Source organism: Convolutriloba macropyga, chromosome 12, assembly GCF_964194025.1.
Source record: "Convolutriloba macropyga chromosome 12, txConMacr16.3, whole genome shotgun sequence".
NCBI lineage: Eukaryota > Metazoa > Xenacoelomorpha > Acoela > Convolutidae > Convolutriloba > Convolutriloba macropyga.
In genome coordinates this window covers 20,941,780-20,969,648 of record NC_134479.1, presented here as the reverse complement: position 1 = coordinate 20,969,648, position 27,869 = coordinate 20,941,780, and the positions used below count along the sequence as shown (strand labels likewise).

Sequence of the window (27,869 nt, the reverse complement as noted above, 5' to 3'; positions counted from 1 at the left end):
GTCATGTCTATGGAACCGTTTGTCACGCAGTTTTTGGTCGGATTTATTTTATTCCGTGAGTCAGGAGCCAGCTGTGTTTGTTTTTCTGTTTCTTTTTTAATTCATGATTTAAGTCGTTCCAGTTGTACTAAATGTAGTAGTTTTAGTAGTTGCAGTTTAATCATAAATCTTTAATTGGTTTTTTAGATTTTTAAAGGTAATTTTGACTTCTCTTGCAAGGGATTCAATGAAAATTGAATCCTTCTTTTTCCGTCAGTTTAATTATAAAGCTACGTGATAAAAACTGCTGACTTTATTACCAGTCATGTCTATGGAACCGTTTGTCACGCAGTTTTTGGTCGGATTTATTTTATTCCGTGAGTCAGGAGCCAGCTGTGTTTGTTTTTCTGTTTCTTTTTTAATTCATGATTTAAGTCGTTCCAGTTGTACTAAATGTAGTAGTTTTAGTAGTTGCAGTTTAATCATAAATCTTTAATTGGTTTTTTAGATTTTTAAAGGTAATTTTGACTTCTCTTGCAAGGGTTTCGCCACTATTTCTTCATTTGGGGGAGGGGGAGGGGTGTAAAAACTGATTCGAGTCTCAAAAACCTGTCTTCTCTCAGTAGCCATATTTATGTATGATCAAAGTCGCACAATTTCGATTTGTCGCACCTTCGAATCAAAGTCGCGAAATTTTGAATGTTCCTGAAGAGTCGACACTTGAACCTGTTTTTTTACGAATTGCTTCACAATAATTCGTACTAATTCGCAGGAACTCGACTCATGGCCACATTATTGTCTTGATTCTCTGATCATGGTAATTTTTCGTCTTTTCACCATACTTCCACTATTTCATCTTTTCGCACTTTTTCGCCATATTTCCACCACCTCACCCCGGGAACAATTACCGAGTCAGCAAGTTAGTCAGACGTTTGGCTCAATGCATGACCTTTTTCGAAACTTGTGAACTGTCCTTTTTTTCTTTTTTTTGGAGGAGAGTGGTATCCTTCTGTTAGGAGGTCTTGAATCTCCTAATTAGAAATTGTGTCGGTTGGCTTTTTTTTGCTTTCTGAGGATGTTTTTCAGACCGGAGAGGCCAGAGGCCTTCCAAAGATGGTCTTTTGTGGCTGCCTGTTTCTTTTCTTTCTTGGTTTTACTGGTCCTTTAGAAATTCGGACTATGGAAAAATTTTCTAACTCAGTTCTTTGGACTTTTTAACCCTTTGAAGTAACGTTGAATGAAATTTCCATCTCTGGTTTGTTCTGTCAATTTGCTGTCAAAGATTTTTTTCTGGAGGTTTTGTTCACTAAAAGTTTTGCGCTGTAATAGAAAATACACAGCTGTTATTTTAAGATTTTGGGTTCAAATGTTTACTGCTATCCTCTTCTTTACATATTGTCCATCTCTTGATGGTGTTAATTTTGTTGGCCTATGGTAACAGTTAGCGTATTGTCTTGTCAATCGAGGGTTTAAATCTTTGGAGTTCCTTTTTTTTCTTGGAACAATAAGGGCATATCAGCTAATCCGTAAAAACCGTTCGCTACTTGTAGTATCCCGCTGTCCTTTCCTTTAGCATTGTGGGTAGGCATGAAATGCCGTTTCTTGGTGTATTTCTTTTCGTCCAAATCTGTATTTCAAGTCCTATGAGGGGAGTCTTAATGGGAGGTATAGTAGAAGCACTTTGACTTTGTGTTGCTGAAATCTTCGCAATGATGTTTTCCATTTTTGTCTTTTACGCCATTTTGCAACAATGTTTTCCGGTGATTTTGTTGTATCTACTGCTGTTTTATCTGCCTTGTAATTTTTGTGAGCCAATACTACTAAATTTATGAGACTTCTTCCACATATTTTTCTCGGACTACTGTCCTTCGTCTGTGTGTGGTAATGTGTGTGTGTGTGTGTGTGTGTGTTTGGTTGTGTGTGTGTGTGTGTGTGTGTGTGTAAATGTGTGCGTAGTTCCATATCACTTTTAGTTTGCGCAGTAATTCCACCTGGCCAACCCCACTTGTCAGTTGTTTTGGTCTATAGTTGTCTTTTTGATGATAATGTACCTAATATTTTTGAATGTTTCGTTTGGGTTGGATTGTCGATAGTGATATGACTTTGTAGTCGATTAAAAATATGACGGTTAATATGATTCAATTTTTTGAATTTTTAGTTTTGAAGATTAATTCCGAAATTAATCTTAGTGTTCCCGGGCCGAGAACTTTGAGAAAAAGCAGGAAGATAATAACATGTGAGTTCAAAAACTATGATAGTACAGAAAAAGTTGTAAACCCTGAAGGTTGAAAAGGAATAGGATTTGTACTTCATTGGCTTCTTTATGCTCTAAAAATAAAGAAGGCTTGGTTGTCTAAAAGTTTCATTAATATAACAGTATCAACGGTGCCTTTTCTTTCTGGTATATAGTCTAACTGGTGAAAACTTATTTTGTGAATTTGTGCAATCTTTATCTCCTTTTGTAAGTGTTTCTTTGTTTAGTTTTTCTTCCATAAATCGATTCAAACTTTTACTGCTATCCTCTTCTTTTCATATTGTCACCTCTTGATGGTTTTAATTTTGTAGGCCTCTGGTAACAGTTAGCGTATCGTCTTGTCAAGCGAGGGTTTAAATCTTTGGGGTTTCGTTTGTTTTTCTTGGAACAATAAGGGCATTTCAGCTAATCCGTAAAGATTTTTCGCCAATTGTAGTATCCCGCTGACCTTTGCTTTAGCATTGTGGGTAGGCAGAAAGATTCGTTTTCTTGGTGCATTTCTTTTTGTCCATATCTGTATTTCAAGTCCTATGAGGGGAGTCTTAGTGGGAGGTATAGTAGAAGCACTTTGATTTTTGACTTTTGTTTTGCTGAAATCTTCTCAATGATGTTTTCCATTTTTGTCTTTTACGCCATTTTGCAACAATTTTTTCAGTTGATTTTGTTGTATCTACTGCTATTTTATCTGTCTTGTAATTTGTGTGAGCCAATACTACTAAATGTATGAGACTTCTTCAACATATTTTTCTCGGACTACTTTCCTTCGTCTGTGTGTGTGTATGTATGTGTGTATGTGTGTGTGTGTGTGTGTGTGTGTGTGTGTGTGTGTGTGTGTGTGTGGGGTGGGGGGAGGGTAGGGGTGTAAAAACTGATTCGAGTCTCAAAAACCTGTCTTCTCTAAGTAGCCAGATTTATGTATGATCAAAGTCGCACAATTTTGAATTGTCGCACCTTCGAATCAAAGTCGCGAAAATTTGTATGTTCTGGAAGAGTCGAGACATGAACGTGTTTTTTTTTACGAATTACTTCACAATAATTTGCACTAATTCGCAGGAGTTCGACTCATGGCCAAATTGTTGTCTTGATTCTCTGATCATGGCAATTTTTCGTCTTTTCGCCATATTTTCTTTATTTCATCTTTTCGCACTTTATCGCCATATTTCCACCACCTCATCCCGGGAACAATTACCGAGTCAGCAAGTTAGTCAGACGTTTGGCTCAATGCACGACCTTTTTCGAAGCTTGTGATCTGTCCTTTTTTTCTTTTTTTGAAGGAGAGTGGTATCCTTCTGTTAGGAGGTCTTGAATCTTCTAATTAAAAATTAATTAGAAATTGTGTTGGTTGGCTTTTTTTGCTTTCTGAGGATGTTTTTCAGATCGGAGAGGCCGGAGGCCTTCCGAAGATTGTACTTTGTGGCTGCATGTTTCTTTTCTTTCTTGGTTTTACTGGTCTTTTTGAAATTTGGACTAAGGAAAAATTTGCTAACTCAGTTCTTTGGACTGTTTAACCCTTTGAAGTAACGTTGCATGAAATTTCCAACTCGGTTTTTTTCTGCCAATTTTCTGTCAAAGATTTTTTTTCTGGAGGCTTTGTTAATTATAAATTTGCGCTGTAATAGCAAACATACAGCTATTATTTTAAGATTTCGGGTTCAAACTTTACTGCTATCCTCTTCTTTTCATATTGTCCACCTCTTGATGGTATTAATTTTGTTGGCCTCTGGTAACAGTTAGCGTATTGTCTTGTCAATCGAGGGTTTGAATCTTTGGGGTTTCCTTTATTTTTCTTGGAACAATAAGGGCATATCAGCTAATCCGTATAAACCTTTCGCTGCTTGTACTATCCCGCTGTCCTTTACTTTAGCATTGTGATTAGGCATGAGATGCGGTTTCTTGGTGTACTTCTTTTCGTCCGAATCTGTAATTCAAGTCGTATGAGGGGAGTCTTAATGGGAGGTATAGTAGAAGCACTTTGACTTTTGTGTTGCTGAAATCTTCGCTATGATGTTTTCCATTTTTGTCTTTTACGCCATTTTGCAACGATGTTTTCCGTTGATTTTGTTGTATCTACTGCTATTTTATCTGCCTTGTAATTTTTGTGAGCCAATACTACTAAATTGATGAGACTTCTTCCACATATTTTTCTCGGACTACTGTCCTTCGTCTGTGTGTGTGTATATGTGTGTGTGTGTGTTTGGTTGTGTGTGTGTGTGTGTGTTTGTGTGTGTGTGTGTTTGGTTGTGTGTGTGTGTGTGTGTGTGTGTGTGTGTGTGTGTAAGTGTGTGCGTGGTTCCATATCACTTTTAGTTTGCGCGGTAATTCCACCTGGCCAACCCCACCTGTCAGTTGTTTTGGTCTATAGTTGTCTTTTTGATGATAATGTACCTAATATTTTTGAATGTTTCGTTTGGGTTGGATTGTCGATAGTGATATGACTTTGTAGTCGATTAAAAATATGACGGTTAATATGATTCAATTTTTTGAATTTTTAGTTTTGAAGATTAATTCCGAAATTAATCTTAGTGTTCACGGGCCGAGAACTTTGAGAAAAAGCAGGAAGATAATAACATGTGAGTTCAAAAACTATGATAGTACAGAAAAAGTTGTAAACCCTGAAGGTTGAAAAGGAATAGGATTTGTACTTCATTGGCTTCTTTATGCTCTAAAAATAAAGAAGGCTTGGTTGTCTAAAAGTTTCATTAATATAACAGTATCAACGGTGCCTTTTCTTTCTGGTATATAGTCTAACTGGTGAAAACTTATTTTGTGAATTTGTGCAATCTTTATCTCTTTTTGTAAGTTTTTCCTTGTTTAGTTTTTCTTCCATAAATCGATATCAAAGTAACTGCCATGTTCGTTTTTTTTTAAATTTTGTCTGCATACGTCCGTTTAAATTTCCAATGTCGGGCAAAAAAATTCTTGGCGGTAGACCAACATTTGATAGAGCAAGTTAGTCTCATAGCATAAAAGCCCTGAAATGTTGTATTCCAATTGAATGTCATCGGCCCAGTTATATAGCAGTATCTCGAAAGGGACTCTTTCTACCTCATTATGTGCAATTTGAGTCTCATAAATACTGTTTTCTGTTATTTATTTTTTTCTCTGGTTTTTGGTTTTGGGCGATGGACCTTTTGAGCATGACGATGGCTTACAGTATTTTAAAATAATAAGTAACCTATTAATGTTGGATAAAATACACGCTAAAACCAGTAAGTAAACACCGAGTGACTGGAACCTGACAAACTGTTAATTTTTGGGCCTAACTTTTAGATTTTTAGGGTGTTTCATATTTTAATGGATTTTTTTTTGCATTTCTTTGTTTTAGCCCAACGAAAACGATACAGTAGTAATGGGCCGATGAGATACTATCGGAATACAATGGTTCAGGACGATATGCGATTAGGGTCCGCGTTACCATCAAAATTTATCATTAATATTCAATATGGTTTTGGTCATTATTATCAGACAAACTGGCTCTGCAAACCATTTTTCACATAAAGATAAAAAATTAGCCCGCTTCCATATCCAGACAGAGTAAGGAAAAGTTCTCCCGAAATTTGGGTTGTCTGCAGGTCAGTACGTGATGGGTTTGTTTCAGAACCAGGTCAGTACTAAAAACAAAATTTACGGCGTCATTAACACAATACAGTTTTGTGTGCCCAGAGCATTTCCAGACTTCATTTTTATTATGCTTCAGAGTAAATTCAGGATCCTGTTTTTGTTTTTTTATATATATGACTAAAATTTGACATGATCATTGTACAGGTCACATTAAAAAAATTGAACAAACTATAGTTCGGTACTGATTTTTTCTGGGGATCAAGGCCAGCTAATCACCCAGGTCGAGGTTATCGTTTGTGCTCGTTTATGACGCAGACCGTTTTTGAACGCACACAGGGGTTATGGTGCGTTCAAACATACACAGGCGAGGAATTTTTTTAACGAGCAACATAAACGCACCAAGTACTTACGGTCGAGCCAAAGTCTGCCCCATAGACGAGCCAAAAACTGCCCCATAGACGGACCAACTCTGCAACATAGACTAGCCAAAAACTGTCCCATAGACGCACCACTTCTGCAACATAGACGAGCCACCTTCAGCCCCACAGACGAGCTAGAAACTTTATCATAGGCGAGCTAAAGTCTGCACAATACACTTTTTAAACATCTTTTTATAGCAGTACTGTCGGAAAATGGTCTCAAGTTGATTGAAAAAACAACTTTTGAGATTTTCCAGTATTTTCTGGGTGTGTTTCCCTCCTCCTTTCTCATCCGGGCTGGGGACCGGCTACGGCGGAGTTACAAACAAACAAATATAGGAGATTTTGAGCAGAGCATTTGGTAAGAAAACCGGGCTCAAACTCCATCTCCAAACAAAATAAAACAAATTAAATAAAATTACAGCAGAAATTTAAACAATTTAGCAATAACATTGTCGGAAAATTATCTCAAGTCTGTTTTAAAAAAAACTGACTTTGTTGAGATTTTTCCAGTATGTTATGGGTGTGTTCCCCTCCTCCTTTCTCATCCAGGCTGGGGACCGGCTGCGGCGGTGTTACAAACAAGCAACTAAAGGAGATTTTGAGCAGAGCATTCGGTATAAAAAACCGGGATCAAACTCCATATCCAAACAAAACAAAACAAATTAAATAACAGCAGAAATAAAAATATAGTAAGCGAATAGGCCAATATTTCCGATTGAAATACGAACTTTTTTTCTATGAAAGATAGGCGGACCATTCTTTTTGTATTACAACCTAAATAGTACTGGTAGTCTGGGATATTAATTTGGTTCACTTTCAACAACTCTAACATCCGATAAAATTTAACTATTTTTCAAAATATAATAAGCGAAAAAGCCGATATTTCCGACTGAAATACGAGATTTTTTTTCTATAAAAATTAGGCTGACCATTCTTTTTGAATTACAACCTAAATGGTACTGGTAGCCTGGGATATCAATTTGGTTCACTTTGAACAGCTTCTTGATCCAATAAAAAAGACCTATTTTTAAAATTCGCAAATTTCCGTATGGAAAACTAACTTTTTTCCTAGGCAAGCAATACCAAAAATTCTTTTTGTTTCAGAGTCTGCCTACCCTGGCAATACTCTATAGTAAGTTTGGTTGGATTTGGACAACTCTATGACTTAATCAAAAAGACCTATTTTTCAAAATTATTTAATATTAACTATTCGAAATAATCGCAAATTTACGTACGAAAAACTTACTTTTTTCCTAGGCAAGCTATACCAAAAATTCTTTTCGTGTCTTAGTCTACCGACCCTGGAGATACTCCATTCCAAGTTTGGTTCACTTTGAACAACTCCTTGACCCGATAAAATTTCTATATTTTTGAAAATAGAAAAAGCGAAAAAGTGGATATTTCCGATTGAAATACGAACTATTTTTCTATGAAAGTTAGGCGGACCATTCTTCCTGCATTACAACCTAAAAAGTACTAGTAATCAGGTACATCAATTTGGTTCACTTTCAACAACTCTAAGATCCGATAAATTTTAACTTTTTTTCAAAATATAATAAGCGAAAAAGCCGATATTTCCGATTGAAATATGAACCTTTTTCTATAAAATTAGGCAGACCATTGTTTTGCATTACAACTTAAACAGTACTGGTAGCCTGGGATATCAATTTGGTTCACTTTGAACAGCTTCTTGATCCAATAAAAAAGACCTATTCTTAAAATTCGCAAATTTCCGAATGGAAAACTAACTTTTTTCCTAGGCAAGCAATACCAAAAATTCTTTTTGTTTCAGAGTCTGCCTACCCTGGCAATACTCCATAGTAAGTTTGGTTCGATTTGGACAACTCTATGACTTAATCAAAAAGACCTATTTTTCAAAATTATTTAATATTAACTATTCGAAATAATCGCAAATTTACGTACGAAAAACTTACTTTTTTCCTAGGCAAGCTATACCAAAAATTCCTTTTTTCCTATGCTCTACCTACAGAGGGGATACTCCATGCCGAGTTTAGTTCAATTTGGAGAAATTCTTAACCCGATGGAAAAGACTTATATAAAAATTTATTCAAAATTGTTCGGAAATTATAGGAAATTTCCGTATGAAAACCATTATTGTTATAGATAAAACAGTGTTTTACACTCTAAGTACACACGGGATACTCCAAACCGAGTTTGGTTCGAATTGAACAACTCCTTGACCCGATAAAAGAGGCCCCTTTTTTTTAAAAATACTTATTTGAAATAATCGCAAATTTCCGTAGGAAAAACCAACTTTTTTCCTAGGCAAGCTATACAAAAACTCTTTTCGTTTTAAATTTTATTTACACCGGTGATATTCCATGCCGAGTTTGGTTTGATTTGGACATTTTCTTGACCCGCTGAAAAGACCTATTTTTAAAAATACTTATTTGAATTAATCGCAAATTTCCGTACGAAAAACCAAATTTTTTCCTAGGCAAGCTATACAAAAATTCTTTTCATTTTAAATTTTAATTACACCGGTGATACTCCATGCCAAATTTGGTTCGATTTGGACAACTCCTTGACCCGATGAAAAAGACCTATTTTTAAAATTCCTTTTTCGAGAAATTCAAAAAGTTCCGTATGAAATACTAACTTTTTTCCTAGGAAAGCTATACCAAAAATTCTTTTTGCATTACAATCTAATTACACTGGTGATACTCCATGCCGAGTTTGGTTTGATTTGGACATTTCCTTGACCCGATGAAAAGACCAATTTTTAAAAATACTTATTTGAAATAATAGCAAATTTACGTACGAAAAACCAATTTTTTTCCTAGTCAAGCTATAAAAACTCTTTTCCTTTTAAATTTTAATTTTATTGGTGATACTACATGCCGAGTTTGTTTCGATTTGGACATCTCCTTGACTCGATGAAGAAGACCTATTTTTAAAATTCCTTTTTCGAGAAATTCAAAAAGTTCCGTATGAAATACTAACTTTTTTCCTAGGCGAGCTATGCCAAACATTCTTCTTGTTTTACATACTAATTACAATGGTGATACTCCATGCCTTGTTTGGTTGGATTTGAACAACTCCTTGACCCGATAAAATTTCTATATTTTTGAAAATAGAATAAGCGAATAATAAGCGAATAAGTCGATATTTCAGATTGAAATATGAACTTTTTTCTAGAAAAGTTACGCGGACTATTCTTTTCGTCTCAGAGTCCACCTACCCTGGGGATACTCCAAACCAAGTTTGGTTTGATTTGAACAACTACTTGACCCGATAAAAAAGACCTATTTTTAAAATTCCTTTTTCGAGAAATTCGAAAGTAACGTATGAAATAATAACTTTTTTCTAGACAAGCTATACCAAACATTATTTTTGTCTCAGAGTCTACCTACCCTGGGGATACTCCATACCAAATTTGGATTGATTTGAACAACTCCTTGACCCGATAAAATTTAACTATTTTTTAAAATTATTTAAAATTAATTATTCGAATTAATCGGAAATTAACGTACGAAAAACGAACTTCCTTCCTAGGCAAGCTATACCAAAAATTCTTTTCGTGTCATAGTCTACCGACCCTGGAGATACTCCATTCCAAGTTTGCCGAGTTTGTTTCGATACTACATGCCGAGTTTGTTTCGATTTGGACATCTCCTTGACTCGATGAAGAAGACCTATTTTTAAAATTCCTTTTTCGAGAAATTCAAAAAGTTCCGTATGAAATACTAACTTTTTTCCTAGGCGAGCTATGCCAAACATTCTTCTTGTTTTACATACTAATTACAATGGTGATACTCCATGCCTTGTTTGGTTGGATTTGAACAACTCCTTGACCCGATAAAATTTCTATATTTTTGAAAATAGAATAAGCGAATAATAAGCGAATAAGTCGATATTTCAGATTGAAATATGAACTTTTTTCTAGAAAAGTTACGCGGACTATTCTTTTCGTCTCAGAGTCCACCTACCCTGGGGATACTCCAAACCAAGTTTGGTTTGATTTGAACAACTACTTGACCCGATAAAAAAGACCTATTTTTAAAATTCCTTTTTCGAGAAATTCGAAAGTAACGTATGAAATAATAACTTTTTTCTAGACAAGCTATACCAAACATTATTTTTGTCTCAGAGTCTACCTACCCTGGGGATACTCCATACCAAATTTGGATTGATTTGAACAACTCCTTGACCCGATAAAATTTAACTATTTTTTAAAATTATTTAAAATTAATTATTCGAATTAATCGGAAATTAACGTACGAAAAACGAACTTCCTTCCTAGGCAAGCTATACCAAAAATTCTTTTCGTGTCATAGTCTACCGACCCTGGAGATACTCCATTCCAAGTTTGGTTCACTTTGAACAACTCCTTGACCCGATAAAATTTCTATATTTTTGAAAATAGAAAAAGCGAAAAAGTCAATATTTCCGATTGAAATACGAACTATTTTTCTATGAAAGTTAGGCGGACCATTCTTTCTGCATTACAACCTAAAAAGTACTAGGAATCAGGTACATCAATTTGGTTCACTTTCAACAACTCTAAGATCCGATAAATTTTAACTATTTTTCAAAATATAATAAGCGAAAAAGCCGATATTTCCGATTGATATATGAACTTTTTTCTATAAAATTAGGCAGACCATTGTTTTGCATTACAACTTAAACAGTACTGGTAGCCTGGGATATCAATTTGGTTCACTTTGAACAGCTTCGTGATCCATTAAAAAAGAACTATTTTTAAAATTCGCTAATCGCGAAATTCGCAAATTTCCGTATGGAAAATTAACTTTTATCCTAGGCAAGCAATACCAAAAAATATTGGCCTACCCTGGAAATACTCCATACCAAGTTTAGTTCGATTTGGAAAACTCTATGACCTAATCAAAAAGACCTTTTTTTCAAAAATATTTAAAATTAACTATTCGAAATAATCGCAATTTTCCGTACGAAAAACTTACTTTCTTCCTATTCAAGCTATACCAAAAATTCGTTTTTTCCTATGCTCTACCTACACAGGGGATACTGCATACCGATTTTAGTTCAATTTGGACCAATTCTTGACCCGATGGAAAAGACTTATTTAAAAAATTACTTATTCAAAATTATTCGGAATTTTTAGGAAATTTCCGTATGAAAACCCAACTTAATTCCTAGCAAGCTTTAGCAAAAATTCTTTTCGTTTTACACTCTAGGTACACATGGGATACTCCATACCGAGTTTGGTTTGATTTGAACAACTCCTTGACCCGATAAAAGAGACCTATTTTTAAAAATACTTATTTGAAATAATCACAAATATCCGTACGAAAAACCAATTTTTATACTAGGCAAGCTGTACCAAAATTTCTTCTTTTTGTTTTAAACTCTAATTACACCGGTGATACTCCATGCCGAGTTTGGTTCGATTTGGACAATTCCTTGACCCGATGAAAAGACTTATTTTTAAAAATACTTATTTGAAATAATCACAAATATCCGTACGAAAAACCAATTTTTATACTAGGCAAGCTATACCAAAATTTCTTCTTTTTGTTTTAAACTCTAATTACACCGGTGATACTCCATTCCAAGTTTGGTTCACTTTGAACAACTCCTTGACCCGATAAAATTTCTATATTTTTGAAAATAGAAAAAGCGAAAAAGTCAATATTTCCGATTGAAATACGAACTATTTTTCTATGAAAGTTAGGCGGACCATTCTTTCTGCATTACAACCTAAAAAGTACTAGGAATCAGGTACATCAATTTGATTCACTTTCAACAACTCTAAGATCCGATAAATTTTAACTATTTTTCAAAATATAATAAGCGAAAAAGCCGATATTTCCGATTGATATATGAACTTTTTTCTATAAAATTAGGCAGACCATTGTTTTGCATTACAACTTAAACAGTACTGGTAGCCTGGGATATCAATTTGGTTCACTTTGAACAGCTTCGTGATCCATTAAAAAAGAACTATTTTTAAAATTCGCTAATCGCGAAATTCGCAAATTTCCGTATGGAAAATTAACTTTTATCCTAGGCAAGCAATACCAAAAAATATTGGCCTACCCTGGAAATACTCCATACCAAGTTTAGTTCGATTTGGAAAACTCTATGACCTAATCAAAAAGACCTTTTTTTCAAAAATATTTAAAATTAACTATTCGAAACAATCGCAATTTTCCGTACGAAAAACTTACTTTCTTCCTATTCAAGCTATACCAAAAATTCGTTTTTTCCTATGCTCTACCTACACAGGGGATACTGCATACCGATTTTAGTTCAATTTGGACCAATTCTTGACCCGATGGAAAAGACTTATTTAAAAAATTACTTATTCAAAATTATTCGGAATTTTTAGGAAATTTCCGTATGAAAACCCAACTTAATTCCTAGCAAGCTTTAGCAAAAATTCTTTTTGTTTTACACTCTAGGTACACATGGGATACTCCATACCGAGTTTGGTTTGATTTGAACAACTCCTTGACCCGATAAAAGAGACCTATTTTTAAAAATACTTATTTGAAATAATCACAAATATCCGTACGAAAAACCAATTTTTATACTAGGCAAGCTATACCAAAATTTCCTCTTTTTGTTTTAAACTCTAATTACACCGGTGATACTCCATGCCGAGTTTGGTTCGATTTGGACAATTCCTTGACCCGATGAAAAGACCTATTTTTAAAAATACTTATTTGAAATAATCACAAATATCCGTACGAAAAACCAATTTTTATACTAGGCAAGCTATACCAAAATTTCTTCTTTTTGTTTTAAACTCTAATGACACCGGTGATACTCCATTCCAAGTTTGGTTCACTTTGAACAAATCCTTGACCCGATAAAATTTCTATATTTTTGAAAATAGAAAAAGCGAAAAAGTCAATATTTCCGAAAAGACCTATTTTTCAAAATTATTTAATATTAACTATTCGAAATAATCGCAAATTTACGTACGAAAAACTTACTTTTTTCCTAGGCAAGCTATACCAAGAATTCTTTTCGTGTCTTAGTCTACCGACCCTGGAGATACTCCATTCCAAGTTTGGTTCACTTTGAACAACTCCTTGACCCGATAAAATTTCTATATTTTTGAAAATAGAAAAAGCGAAAAAGTGGATATTTCCGATTGAAATACGAACTATTTTTCTATGAAAGTTAGGCGGACATTCTTCCTGCATTACAACCTAAAAAGTACTAGGAATCAGGTACATCAATTTGGTTCACTTTCAACAACTCTAAGATCCGATAAATTTTAACTATTTTTCAAAATATAATAAGCGAAAAAGCCGATATTTCCGATTGATATATGAACTTTTTTCTATAAAATTAGGCAGACCATTGTTTTGCATTACAACTTAAACAGTACTGATAGCCTGGGATATCAATTTGGTTCACTTTGAACAGCTTCGTGATCCATTAAAAAAGAACTATTTTTAAAATTCGCTAATCGCGAAATTCGCAAATTTCCGTATGGAAAATTAACTTTTATCCTAGGCAAGCAATACCAAAAAATATTGGCCTACCCTGGAAATACTCCATACCAAGTTTAGTTTGATTTGGAAAACTCTATGACCTAATCAAAGAGACCTTTTTTTCAAAAATATTTAAAATTAACTATTCGAAACAATCGCAATTTTCCGTACGAAAAACTTACTTTCTTCCTATTCAAGCTATACCAAAAATTCGTTTTTTCCTATGCTCTACCTACACAGGGGATACTGCATACCGATTTTAGTTCAATTTGGACCAATTCTTGACCCGATGGAAAAGACTTATTTAAAAAATTACTTATTCAAAATTATTCGGAATTTTTAGGAAATTTCCGTATGAAAACCCAACTTAATTCCTAGCAAGCTTTAGCAAAAATTCTTTTTGTTTTACACTCTAGGTACACATGGGATACTCCATACCGAGTTTGGTTTGATTTGGACAATTCCTTGACCCGATGAAAAAGACCTATTTTTAAAAATACTTATTTGAAATAATCTTTTTTCCTAGGCAAGCTAAACAAAAATTCTTTTCCTTTTAAATTTCAATTAAACTGGTGATACTACATGCCGAATTTAGTTCGATTTGGACATCTCCTTGACCCGATGAAAAAGACCTATTTTTAAAATTCCTTTTTCGAGAAATTCAAAATGTTCCGTATGAAATACTAACTTTTTTCCAAGGCAAGCTATACCAAAAATTCCTTTTGTATTTTTGTATTACTTTTTAATTACACTGGTGATACTCCATGCCGAGTTTGGTTTGATTTGGACATTTCCTTCACCCGATGAAAAGACCTATTTTTAAAAATACTTATTTGAAATAATCTTTTTTCCTAGGCAAGCTAAACAAAAATTCTTTTCCTTTTAAATTTTAATTAAACTGGTGATACTACATGCCGAATTTAGTTCGATTTGGACATCTCCTTGACCCGATGAAAAAGACCTATTTTTAATATTCCTTTTTCGAGAAATTCACAAAGTTCCGTATGAAAAACTAACTTTTTTCCTAGGCAAGCTAAGGCAAAAATCTTTTTGTTTTATAATCTAATTACACTGGTGATACTCCATGTCGAGTTTGGTTTGATTTGGACAACTCCTTGACTCGGTTAAAAAGACCTATTTTTAAAATTCCTTTTTCGAGAAATTCAAAAAGTTCCGTATGAAATACTAATTTTTTCCTAGGCGAGCTATGCCAAACATTCTTCTTGTTTTACATACTAATTACAATGGTGATACTCCATGCCGTGTTTGGTTTGATTTGAACAACTCCTTGACCCGATAAAATTTCTATATTTTTGAAAATAGAATAAGCGAATAATAAGCGAATAAGTCGATTTTTCCGATTGAACTATGAACTTTTTTCTAGAAAAGTTACGCGGACCATTCTTTCTGTCGCATAGTCTACCTTCCCTGGTGATACTCCAAACAACGTTTGGTTTGATTTGAACAACTTCTTGACCCGATAAAAAAGACCTATTTTTAAAATTCCTTTTTCGAGAAATTCGAAAGTTCCGTGTGAAATAATAACTTTTCCTCTCGGCAAGCTATACCAAAAAAAATTTTTTTCTCAGAGTCTACCTACCCTGGGGATACTCCATACCAAGTTTGGTTTGATTTGAACAACTCCTTAACCCGATAAAATTTAACTATTTTTTAAAATTATTTAAAATTAGTTATTCGAATTAGTCGGAAATTAACGTTCGAAGAACTAACTTCCTTCCTAGGCAAGCTATACAAAATGTCTTTTTTGTTTTTTATACTAATAACACTGGAGATACTCCATACCAAGTTTGGTTCACTTTGAACAACTCCTTGACCCGATAAAATTTCTATATTTTTGAAAATAGAAAAAGCGAAAAAGTCAATATTTCCGATTGAAATACGAACTATTTTTCTATGAAAGTTAGGCGGACCATTCTTCTTGCATTACAACCTAAAAAGTACTGGTAATCAGGTACATCAATTTGGTTCACTTTGAAAATTGGTTCACTATGAAATTCAGACTTCTGACCAGACCTGGCCGTCATCCTCTTCTGGGGTCAAAATGGGGTCAAGTTTACAGGGTGATTTCTCGAGTATACAAAAACAATCGGCGTTAAAACATTTTTTAGCACTGCTTGAGATACGCATCATATTAAAAAATGAGCCCAATCGGTGCATTCTTCAAGGATTATAGCAAAAATAATGTACCGTACCAACCGTACCTGAAGAGAGATACGCCACATTCAGAGCTAAAATTGACCTTCTGAACTACATAAAATGACCTGTAAAATATATATGAGGACAGTCCCCACTATTAAACGAATCTAACGAATTAACTATCGAGTCTAAAATAGTCAGTTTTGATGGAGTAACATGTTGATACACGAAATGTACCGGACACGAATTGGTCAAAATGGGGGTATGTGTCCTGGCTAATTTCTCGAAAACGGCTGAAAGAAACAAAACGCCATTGACAGGGATTAAAGTACGGCTCAAGCTGAGTTTAAATCAACAATCAGATCCAAAATCGGTTCACTCTATGAGGAGATATTTCAAAATAAATGTCCCGTACCAATGACCAAAATCAACCTTGTACGACCTACGTATCGCTAAAATACACCATGAAAAATTCCTAACACCACGTAACAAATATACATGGGGATACTCCCCACTAACTGAGGAATCTAAAACACTAAAATTCGCAGTCTAACAAACATAAATCGATGTTTAATATGGTACACTAGGTTGTGATTCTCTCATCAGGAGAGCAAACTAAGGTCAAACTTAATGGCTAATTTCTCCAAACTGACTGAACAAAAAAACGCTATTTATACAGTTTGTAGCACTGCTCAAGACACGTATCATGTTAAAAAATTACCGCAATCGGTTCACTCTAGAAGAAAGTATAGCAAAATCAATGTACCATACCAAATGCCGAAATAAGGCAGATACAACACTTTCATTGGCAAAATTGAACATGTAAACCTGAAAAAATGATATATAAAGTATACATATTCAGAATTTAAGTTAACCGGGCAACTCAGAACACTAATTTGTACAACCCAAATTTTAGAATTCACACTTCAGGAAGTGAGCCCGCTTCATGGGGTCAAACTGACGTCAAGTTTACTGGCAAATTTCTCCAAAACAAGCGAACGAAAAAAACACCCTTGATACCGCTGGTAATACTGCTTGAGATACGCCTCATATTAAAAAATGAGCGCAATCGGTCCACTCCAGAAGAAGTTATAGCTAAAATAAGGTACCGTAACAAATGACCATAAAAGCGTCATTACCACTCTACAGAGTCAAAATTGAGTTCTACAACTCCCGAAAACTGGGTGCAAAATATATATGGGCGTACTCCCCGTAGTACGAGGAATCTGAAACACTATCATTTGTAGAGCATATCGCGTGTTTTGATGTTCCGAAATTCGGGTCACCCAGAACAGCCCAAAAATGCGACTTTTCTCAAAATTAAACATTAATAACTTTCTGATCAGGCCGATTTGAGTAACCAACCAAAGAATGCAAGCAAGAAGGGTTCAATTTCCACAAAATACGGCCCCTCCCGTTTTATTTGGTTCAGTACTTTGGAAGATATCAACAAAACACTATTTTATACCCCAATTTTTGGGCTATCAGCGAAGCTCAAAATCTCTGGAACCGACGTAGAACAACATGAAACAGCATTCCCGGCGTATTCGTGGGTGTAATTGTGGTCGACTTTGGCGTTCTAGGTCACGGCAAACCTTCATGGTGAGGTGGGAAAAAATTTCCCTCCTCACCGTGAAGGTTATGATGTTTTGTGTCTTTTGACATAAAACAACATCCACAGAAATATGATGAAATCGTGAAAAAAGAAAAATTGTTGAATTAATCTCATTGTTTGATACAATTAGCATCTAAAACTTAAATAGTGTCTAGAAAACACAAAACGCACGCCGAGAAACTTGTTCAATTGCGCAAAACACCAATCAGCCATAAAATTTGAGAAGAGATTCGTTTTTCCGCATTCATCATTGAATAACAGTTCTAAAGAAAATTTTCTGGACTGTGACTAGCCATTCCAGAGAAGAACTTCTCAGTAGCAACAGATTAGGCCAATAATCACTCATTTTGGTCAAAAATCGAATGAGAAATTCGAAAAAGTACAAAACATTAAGTTCATTTACCAATGTGATTAAACAAGTTCTTTCCTCCAACTTTTTAATTAGGCCGACTTTAGAAACCAATAAACACCGCAATCAAGGGGCGTTTAGAGCCAAAAAAATGCAACAATGCCGTCCAATTTGGTACAGTAGTTCCAGAGAATTCATCAGACACATGAAGCGTATCCCCGATTTTTCGGCTACTGGTAGACCCCAATTTCTCGCAGTTAAGCAAAACGACTAAAAACGGCGCCACGTAGATGTGTCTGAGCGCAGTTCAAGTCCACTTCGTCGTTTTTGAACACCCAAAACCTCTATTTCGAAGCGGAAAAAAATTCCCACCTCGCCATAGAGGCCAGGGTGATATATGTGTTTTAACAAAAAACTAACTCGAACAATAATTTCATGATATCGCAAAAAATGGGAAATTACTGAATTCCCGGGAACAAAGTATTCCAAACGCTTCAAGGAGCTAAACAACACAATTTGCAACTAACAATACCCCCAAACTAGAAGAAAAACTACATCAATACTAAAACCATTTTGAATTATTAAAGTTCTTGTTTTTTTTAGAAGCTACAGACTAATAACTTTTTGAGCAGGAGAATTTAAGTAACGAACTAATTATTGTAGACAAAAAAACTTAAAATCATCAAAACGCGACTATGCCCGTCTAAATTGACTTAGTAGTTTAGAAACGTGAAGCATGCTCCGATTTTTCAGCAATTAACTTAAAATTTCAAACAAAATCCAGCAAAGCGACATAAAACTGGACCTTGGAAAAATTTTAGGATGTAAAGCCATGCAGTCAGTACTGTCTGGACACTGCAAACTTCTGCCACGAAGTAGGATTAACTTCCCCCCTCGCCGCTTAATCCAGCAGGTTGTTTTGTGTGATTTGTCAAAGAAAGAAGTCACAAAAGAATTTCAGATTTTTTAAAAAAGAAGACATATTGAATTCCAACAAATGAGGATTCCAAAAACTTGATGGATCAAAACAAAGCTTAAATAACACAGTTTGCAAGTAGCAACACCACAAATGAAAGAAAGCTGCGTCAATACTAAAGTCATTTTGAAGCAATAATTATATAAAATTTTTTAAACTTAGAGCCTAATATATTTTTGAGCAGGAAGATTTAAGTAACGAATTATATACTGTGGACAAGAAGAACTTCCATTCAATAGAAAGCGGCTATCCCCGTCTAAATTCGAAACAAAAATTTATAGGAAAAAAATTGGCCCTCGAAGAAAAATTCAATATGCAAAGCCAGCGCAGTCTGTACTTTCTCGAGCTCTCTTTACCGTCCAAGACGACAAGAAAAATTGTGCGATTTTTTTCTGGCAGCCTGAAAAAGTCGTTTTTATAGCACACTTATTAAGTCACATTTCACCTACAGCACGTGGGAGACGGTCCCCAAAAGGTCAAAAAGGAAATGACAAGCTAAAGTCTGGATCATAAACTTGTTTGGTCTTTGTGAGTCTTTTCATAATTTGAACGAGCAAAAGCCATATCGTAATTTGGTCTGGAAAGGTCTTTTGATAAGCGTTTTCGAACGAGCACATGAACGCGCCAAAATTTTGAACGAGGCGCCAAAATTTTGAACGAATTTAGAACAAGTTTTGGATCATAAGCATTATTGGTCTGCCTGGGTATTTTCATAGGCAAAAATGGTCTGGATGGGTATTTTCAAAAGGAGTTTTGAACGAGGACCTCAACCTGGGCATTGTTATTAACGAAATAGTCTAAGGAAAAATTTTATCTCCCAGCTACTTCTGACTCGTTGAAAGTATCTCGAGGACAAGTTGTCTCTCAAGACTACACATCAGTGTTGTACAAACTGCATGAATACAATCTAACCGATGAATCACAAAACTGCCCAGACAGCAGCTTCTACAGACTTGTCAATGGCGTCTGTTACAAATGGTTCCTTAACAATGTATCAAATGTAGATGATGCAAGGCGACACTGTCTAGGGTAAGTCACAATTTTTTTGTGTCCGTAAGCATTATTACTTAGAAGCACTGATTCAATTTTACAGAATCAAAGTTAAGGTAGGTGACGATACAAATGGACTGCTGACCAGGCCGTTAAAGACCAGAAACAGCCTCTAATTAAACCACCCAAGGTCAAGCCCGTTACATCATTTCTCGGAAAACTTTGCAAGTTCCCGTTTTTTTCCCCGTTTTTTTCTGTCATTTTCCCACCGGGATATTCAAATGGGAAATATTTGGGATATGCAAGTTTAGGTAACTATAGGCCAGTTCTGGGTTTTCCCCAAAATTTTTCCTTTTTTCTTTATTTTTTCCCACTGAGATCTTAACTAACTTTCCGGGAAGAATCGGGATCGAAAGTGAACGCAAGTTTCGAACCGGCAAAAAATAGGAAATGTACAAAAAGGCAAGTTTCCCGCTGGGAATTGAGGGATTAGTAAGTATAAGCAAGATTTCCGGGAATTGCTCAGGGATTTCCGGGAAACGATGCACCGGGAAGTGATCTTTTATCCGATACTCTTATGGCGATAGTCCATTTTTCTAAGCAAACTTAGTCATGGTAGTTAGGAAAACGTTTTCCAATCTAACCTGCTCTCAAAACTGCCTCGGATGACATCGTCCGCAAATCAAATTTTGTAATATATCAGCTAAAATTGGGTTTTCATTCACTTCCTTAACTTCTTTGTTCGGGTTTCTCTGTTTCTGTTTCAACAGTCTAAACTGTTTAGTTTATCAAAAGAAGAGCTTTAGAAAGTTTTTTTTTGTTTGCTTGGTCTTATTTCGTATCTTTTTCCGTTTGTGCCCCTCAGCCTAATGGGTGCATATTAGTTGCACCCCCAGCTGCACGTGCAATATTTCTACATAATGATATACTATGTAATGACACGTGCTAAGTAACTGGGGGTGCAAAACGCACTGGGGTGGGCATAAACGGAATATAGTGACGGAAACCCCAATATTCGAACAGACAGTTGAATGTTTGAAGAAGGTTTTGACCAGACCATCGCGTGGGCTGACCCACCTCCTCTGAACAGATTATCCATCATTGGTCTGGCTCTCGCATGAACCCAACCGCCTTTGAATCAAATGAAAGCGTTCGAAACCTTGTCTTTTCCATTACAGAGAACATGCTATACTTCCGTTACCCGACAACCAAACCTCTTTTGATGTCTTCATCAAAGCAACAGTGGTTTTCTACAAATCGTTCATAAATGACGGCCAGCTAGCGAAATTCTTTCTGGGGTTCGCGAAGGTTATAAGGTTTGCAATGAAATTTGAATCTAAGCGGTGCGGCTGGATACCCATTGACAGAAGACATACAAAATCAAAGAACGGGTAAATAAATATTCAATTTCAGTTTTGGTCTCAATTCATTTTATTTATTTTAATTATCTGATTAATTCGTACGATCGGTATTCGAATGGATAGAAGAAGAAACTGGATCTATTCTGTTTCGGCCCCACTGTTTTTTACGCCCCCCAATTACAAATTTTATGCTGTTATATAACACGTTACAATGTAAAAAATAGCACGTGCGCCTGAGAGGCGTAAAAATATAAGTCCACTAATCTTGGGGGGGGGGGGGGGTGCAAAGCAGAATAGATCCAAGAAACCAAGTGCGAATAATTTATTTCCGACATAGGTTACCAGTCTAATGATTTTTTAAATCAGTTTACTTACCTATGAACAAGTTATCCTTTTTAGCAGACCCATTTTAATTTAAAACCTGCTCACCAAACGACACGGAACTGTTGGATCTATTTTGGCCAACAAAGTAAAATTACAAAGCCATCCTATTTTACTCTGCTAAGACAGTGCCAGATATTCATGGCAGGCAAGTAACCGAAGAACGTTCGATATACAAAAGTCAAAAAAGAATTGCAACTTTTTGACAAGTGATTTACAAAAAAAGATGGAACTTCAAAAAACAAAATATAAAAGTTGGGCACTTTATTTTTAAAGTCGCTGATATTTAGACAGAGTATAAAATTTTTAAAATATTTTTTCCAGATTGCAATTGAAAATATAAATTTCCCTGGATGATTGGTCTTTTGTGAAAACACATATTAGATTTTTTAACTTTTTTGTTTTTAAATACATCAGGTATAATATTATCAAGTAGATGTCTGTTAGGATGCACTGGTTTTTTTAGAACAGACTTTTCAACTTATTTTATATCCAAATTTTTTTGTCAAATTTTGATGTGAGGTAATTGTCACATTCATTAACTATAGCCTAATCGCCAGGGCCATTTCGAGTTGAATATTGTTTTTTAGGAATAAGAAAATCTGAGCCAGACACATTGCCTTAAAATTGCATACGTTATCTAGTTTTGCTGAATTAAAAGTTTTAAAAAATTAAAAGATTTAGTTTCCTCTGAAAAGGGAGCTAGATCTTAGTTTGTTCCGCAATCGTTCAATTTTGTAGTTGTTCTGTCAAAATATCATATTTTTGAGGACTTGTATTTAACAGTTGAATAACATTTCACAAATGGATTTTTTTTGTGAGTTTGACTGAACAATCTGAATCCAAAGAGCCGGCGTTCAGTATTTGGAGAGAATGCTCACCGCAACTGTCATTTTTTCTCTAATAAGTCTCTAAGCGTCTCACTTATAAACGTGAGAGATCAAGTCCTGGCTGCTCGCTTAGAGTTTCAACAATACTCTCTTTTACTACTTCCTTTTCAAATCTGGATCCAGATTCTTCAATTTTTAAAGTGTTTTTAAAACTTTTTTTGTTATCAACTAGAGTGTCTTCCATCAATGAGGGAGGGGGGGGGGGCTTGCTGTGGCGTATGGTGCAACAAATCCCGGGTCAAGATTTGGCGATGAATTTTGGCGATAAATGCTGTAAAATGCGGTGAAAAAAAATAAGTTCACCGCGTATTTCTTATAGCTTTTTGCGGTGAATGCGGTGAATCGCGGTGAATTATTTATTTTCACAGTGTTCTCAGTATTCTTACAAAAAAGAAGCTTCTGTACACGGGTTTGAACTTCTTAGCTCTTGCATGCCATCAATCTCTTACTCCACTGCGCCAATTGTCAAGAACTTTTATTATCTTTCTTGTAAATTTAAATCAAGTTCAGTAAACGTTGGAAGGCAAATTCGGCGAATTTTCGTACAAATTGCGGCGAAATTTTTGCAGCATTCTGTCATCTCACTGCTTCCGAAGCTTTAATTTGAAAATTACTTGATAGTCAAAACGAATCATCAAACTTACTTTTTCAAGACAGTCGTAAATTATAGACAATATTTGGGACTCCCAGATTGAAACAAGCAGGATTTACGAAAACTCCGTTCTCGACCACAAAGGAGTATTACCCGGGTCGAAGAGACACCGCAAAATTATGTAAAATTAGAGGTGAATTTTATAAGAAGTTGTGACGAAGAAGAAGTGGCTGACATGCAGGAGGTGAGAGGTAATTTGTAGTAAGCGGTGAAATGTGCTGAATTTTTGTAAATCCACCGCTTACTCTAGCGTCGACATTACACCATTTCACCGCAAAATTTTGTACGAAATTTGCGGTGAAAATTAAAACAACTTTTCAACGCTTGTCTTGCATTTTTTGCCATTTTTTCTCGACCCGGGAAAGCTGTGCTCGAAACAATTAACCTATAAAACGAATTTAGCTCGACTTTAGCGACCGTCTTCACTTTAAATTGATCAAACTGGTTCACGCTGTGCTTTGTGCTCGACGCTTATATTCTGGTTAACAAGAAATGTGCACGCTGGACTTGAGCTCTACCCACTTTAGCAGAAATCCCGGGCCGAGGAATTTGGCCAAAATTATGTAAGATCAGCGGCAACTAGCGTTGACAAGTCGGAAAATTCACCGCAATTTTCTTACATAAATTTGCGTTGAATGCGTTGAATTTGAAGACAAAAATTCAACGCATTCATCGCAAAATTATGTAAGAAAATTGCGGTGAATTTTCCGACTTGTCAACGCTAGTTGCCGCTGATCTTACATATTTAGCGTTGAATTTAGCGTAGATCTTACATATTTAGCGTTGAATTTAGCGTAGATCTTACATAATTAGCGTTGAATTTAGCGTTGATCTTACAAAAAATCAAAGCGTCCACTGGAACTATTAAACTCCAGTTGCGTATGGGACCCGAACTGCTGGCCTCCTGTTTTCTTGTCGCCTCTTCTACCATTGTGCCACAGTACCTTTGTTTCCTTAAGAGCCACAATTCTTATAAAGCGTAGATCTTACATAATTTGCGTTGAATTTAGCGTAGATCTTATAAATTTTGCGTTGATTCTGCGTAGTATTTAACTTAGCATATTCAACTTATTTACCATGTGAGGCGTACTGGAAAAAATTTAAAATTTTTAAAAAGTTTTGAAAAAAATTTGGATTCCCAAAATTGGTCTGAAATGGTCTGAAATGGCCTAAGCGAGCACTCAAAGTTTGTTTTTTCCTGACTTCATTTTCTCACTTGTGCAGTATAGGGGATCGAAACAGTAAAAAAATTGACGTTTTGAAAAAAAAACTTGAACAGCTTTTGAATTCAACGCTAAATATGTAAGATCTACGCCAAAATTCAACGCGAAATTATGTAAGATTAGCGTTGAATGTGTTGAATTTATGTAAGATCAACGCTAAAATTCAACGCTAAATATGTAAGATCTACGCCAAGATTCAACGCAAAATTATGTAAGATTAGCGTTGAATACGTTGAATTTATGTAAGATCAACGCTTAGCTCTTGCATGCCATCAACCTCTTATTACACTGCGCCAATTGTCAAGAACTTTTATTATAATTCTTGTAAATTTAAATCAGGTTCAGTAAACGTTGGGAGGCAAATTCGGCGAATTTTTGTACGAATTGCGGCCAAATTTTTGCAGCATTCTGTCATCTCACTGCTTCCGAAGCTTTAATTTGAAATTTACTTGATAGTCAAAACGAATCATCAAACTTACTTTTTCAAGACAGTCGTAAATTATAGACAATATTTGGGACTCCCAGATTGAAACAAGCAGGATTTACGAAAACTCCGTTCTCGACCACAAAGGAGTATTACCCGGGTCGAAGAGACACCGCAAAATTATGTAAAATTAGAGGTGAATTTTATAAGATAAGCGGTGAATGCTTTGAAATTGCATAAAATCACTAATCTTAGTTGTGAAATTACATAATTTTGCCGTTTAGTAAACGCTCCGAATTGGTTTTTGTCCAGCGAATTTGAAATAAATTTATTAAAAGACGCTCGAAAAAATTACCCCCGAATACTCATACAACTTTCTGAAACTTTTTGAGGCCGTAGATGTATGTAGTTTCACGGCTAGAGTGAGCAGTGAACTTATAGAAAATCACCACACTCCACCGCAAATTGTAATCACCACACTCCATTGTAATTTCACCGCTAATCGTGCCAAAAATTCAACGCGCTTGTTCTACAGAAAACAGAACGAATTTGATTTAATTTCAAAACAAATATGACAGAAGTTAGTGATGGGCGGCGCAGTGGAAGAAGAAGTGGCTGACATAGAGGAGGTGAGAGGTAAATTGTAGTAAGCGGTCAAAAGTGGTGAATTTTCGTAATTTGCGGTGAATGCGTTGAATTTGAAGACGAAAATTCAACGCATTCAACGCAAAATTATGTAAGAAAATTGCGGTAAATTTTCTGACTGGTCAACGCTAGTTGCCGCTGATCTTACATTTTTAGCGTTGAATTTAGCGTAGATCTTAAATATTTAGCGTTGAATTTAGCGTAGATCTTACATAATTAGCGTTGAATTTAGCGTAGATCTTACATATCTTTGCGTTGAATTTAGCGTTGATCTTACAAAAAATCAAAGCGTTCACTGGAACTATTAAACTCAAGTTGCGTATGGGACTCGAACTGCTGACCTCCTGTTTTCTTGTTGCCTCTTCTACCATTGTGCCACAGTACCTTTGTTTCCTTAAGAGCCACAATTCTTATAAAGCGTAGATCTTACATATTTTGCGTTGAATTTAGCGTAGATCTTATATATTTTGCGTTGATTCTGCGTAGTATTTAACTTAGCATATTCAACTTATTTAAAATGTGAGGCGTACTGGAAAAAATTTAAAACTTTTAAAAAGTTTTGAAAAAAATTTGAATTCCCAAAATTGGTCTGAAATGGTCTGAAATGGCCTAAGCGAGCACTCAAAGTTTGTTTTTTCCTGACTTCATTGTTCTCACTTGTGCAGTATAGGGGATCGAAACCATAAAAAAATTGACGTTTTGAAAAAAAAACTTGAACAATTTTTGAATTCAACGCAAAATATGTAAGATCTACGCCAAAATTCAACGCGAAATTATGTAAGATTAGCGTTGAATGTGTTGAATTTATGTAAGATCAACGCTAAAATTCAACGCTAAATATGTAAGATCTACGCCAAGATTCAACGCAAAATTAAATAAGATTAGCGTTGAATAAGTTGAATTTATGTAAGATCAACGCTAAATTCAACGCTAAATATGTAAGATCTACACCAAAATTCAACGCTAAATATGTAAGATCTACGTCGAAATTCAACGCAAAATTATGTAAGATTAGCGTTGAATGCGTTGAATTTATGCAAGATCAACGCTAAATTCAAATCTAAATATGTAAGATCTACGCTAAAATTCAACGCTAAATATGTAAGATCTACGCCGAAATTCAACGCAAAATTATGTAAGATTAGCGTTGAATGCGTTGAATTCATGTAATTTCAACGCTAAAATTCAACGCTAAATATGTAAGGTCTACGCTAAAATTCAACGCTAAATATGTAAGATCTACGCCGAAATTCAACGCAAAATTATGTAAGATTAGCGTTGAATGCGTTGAATTTAAGTAAGATCAACGCTAAATTCAACGCTAAATATGTAAGATCTGCGCCAAAATTCAACGCAAAATGTTGTAAGATTAGCGTTGAAAGCGTTGAATTTATGTAAGATCAACGCTAAATTCAACGCTAAATATGTAAGATCTACGCTAAAATTCAACGCTAAATATGTAAGATCTACGCCGAAATTCAACGCAAAATTATGTAAGATTAGCGTTGAATGCGTTGAATTCATGTAATTTCAACGCTAAAAATCAACGTTAAATATGTAAGATCTACGCCAAGATTCAACGCAAAATTATGTAAGATTAGCGTTGAATACGTTGAGTTTATGTAAGATCAACGCTAAATTCAACGCTAAATATGTAAGATCCACGCTAAAATTCAACGCAGAAATGTGTAAGATTAGCGTTGATTGCGTTGAATTTATGTATGACCAACGCTAAAATTCAACGCTAAATATATAAGATCTACGCCAAAATTCAACGCGAAATTATGTAAGATTAGCGTTGAATGCGTTGAATTTTTGTAAGATCAACGCTAAATTCAACGCTAAATATGTAAGATCTACGCCAAAATTCAACGCAAAATTATGTAAGATTAGCGTTGAATGCGTTGAATTTATGTAAGATCAACGCTAAATTCAACGCTAAATATGTAAGATCTACGCTAAAATTCAACGCTAAATATGTGAGATCTACGCCGAAATTCAACGCAAAATTATGTAAGATTAGCGTTGAATGCGTTGAATTTATGTAAGATCAACGCTAAAATTCAACGCTAAATATGTAAGATCTACGCCAAGATTCAACGCAAAATTATGTAAGATTAGCGTTGAATGCGTTGAATTTATGTAAGATCAACGCTAAATTCAACGATAAATATGTAAGATCTACGCCAAGATTCAACGCAAAATTATGTAAGATTAGCGTTGAATACGTTGAGTTTATGTAAGATCAACGCTAAATATGTAAGATCTACGCCAAAATTCAACGCAAAATTTTGTAAGATTAGCGTTGAATGCGTTAAATTTATGTAAGATTGACGCTAATTTCAACGTTAAATATGTAAGATCTACGCTAAAACTCAACGCTAAAAATGTAAGATCTACGCCAAATTCAACGCAAAATTATGTAAGATTAGCGTTGAATACGTTGAGTTTATGTAAGATCAACGCTAAATATGTAAGATCTACGCCAAAATTCAACGCAAAATTTTGTAAGATTGGCGTTAAATGCGTTGAATTCATTTAA

The 27,869-nt window shown here is 35.1% G+C and overlaps 1 protein-coding gene across 1 annotated transcript in view; it reads left to right on the top strand.

The window, feature by feature from the left end:
- The window catches only part of LOC142350415 (uncharacterized), a 70,376-nt gene that overhangs the window by 29,597 nt on the left and 12,910 nt on the right, over positions 1 to 27,869 (top strand). Inside the window, exon 6 of the mRNA XM_075402261.1 lies at positions 19,583 to 19,790. Within this exon, the coding sequence (XP_075258376.1) occupies positions 19,583 to 19,790 (208 nt within the window). The remainder of the gene's footprint in view (positions 1 to 19,582; positions 19,791 to 27,869) is intronic.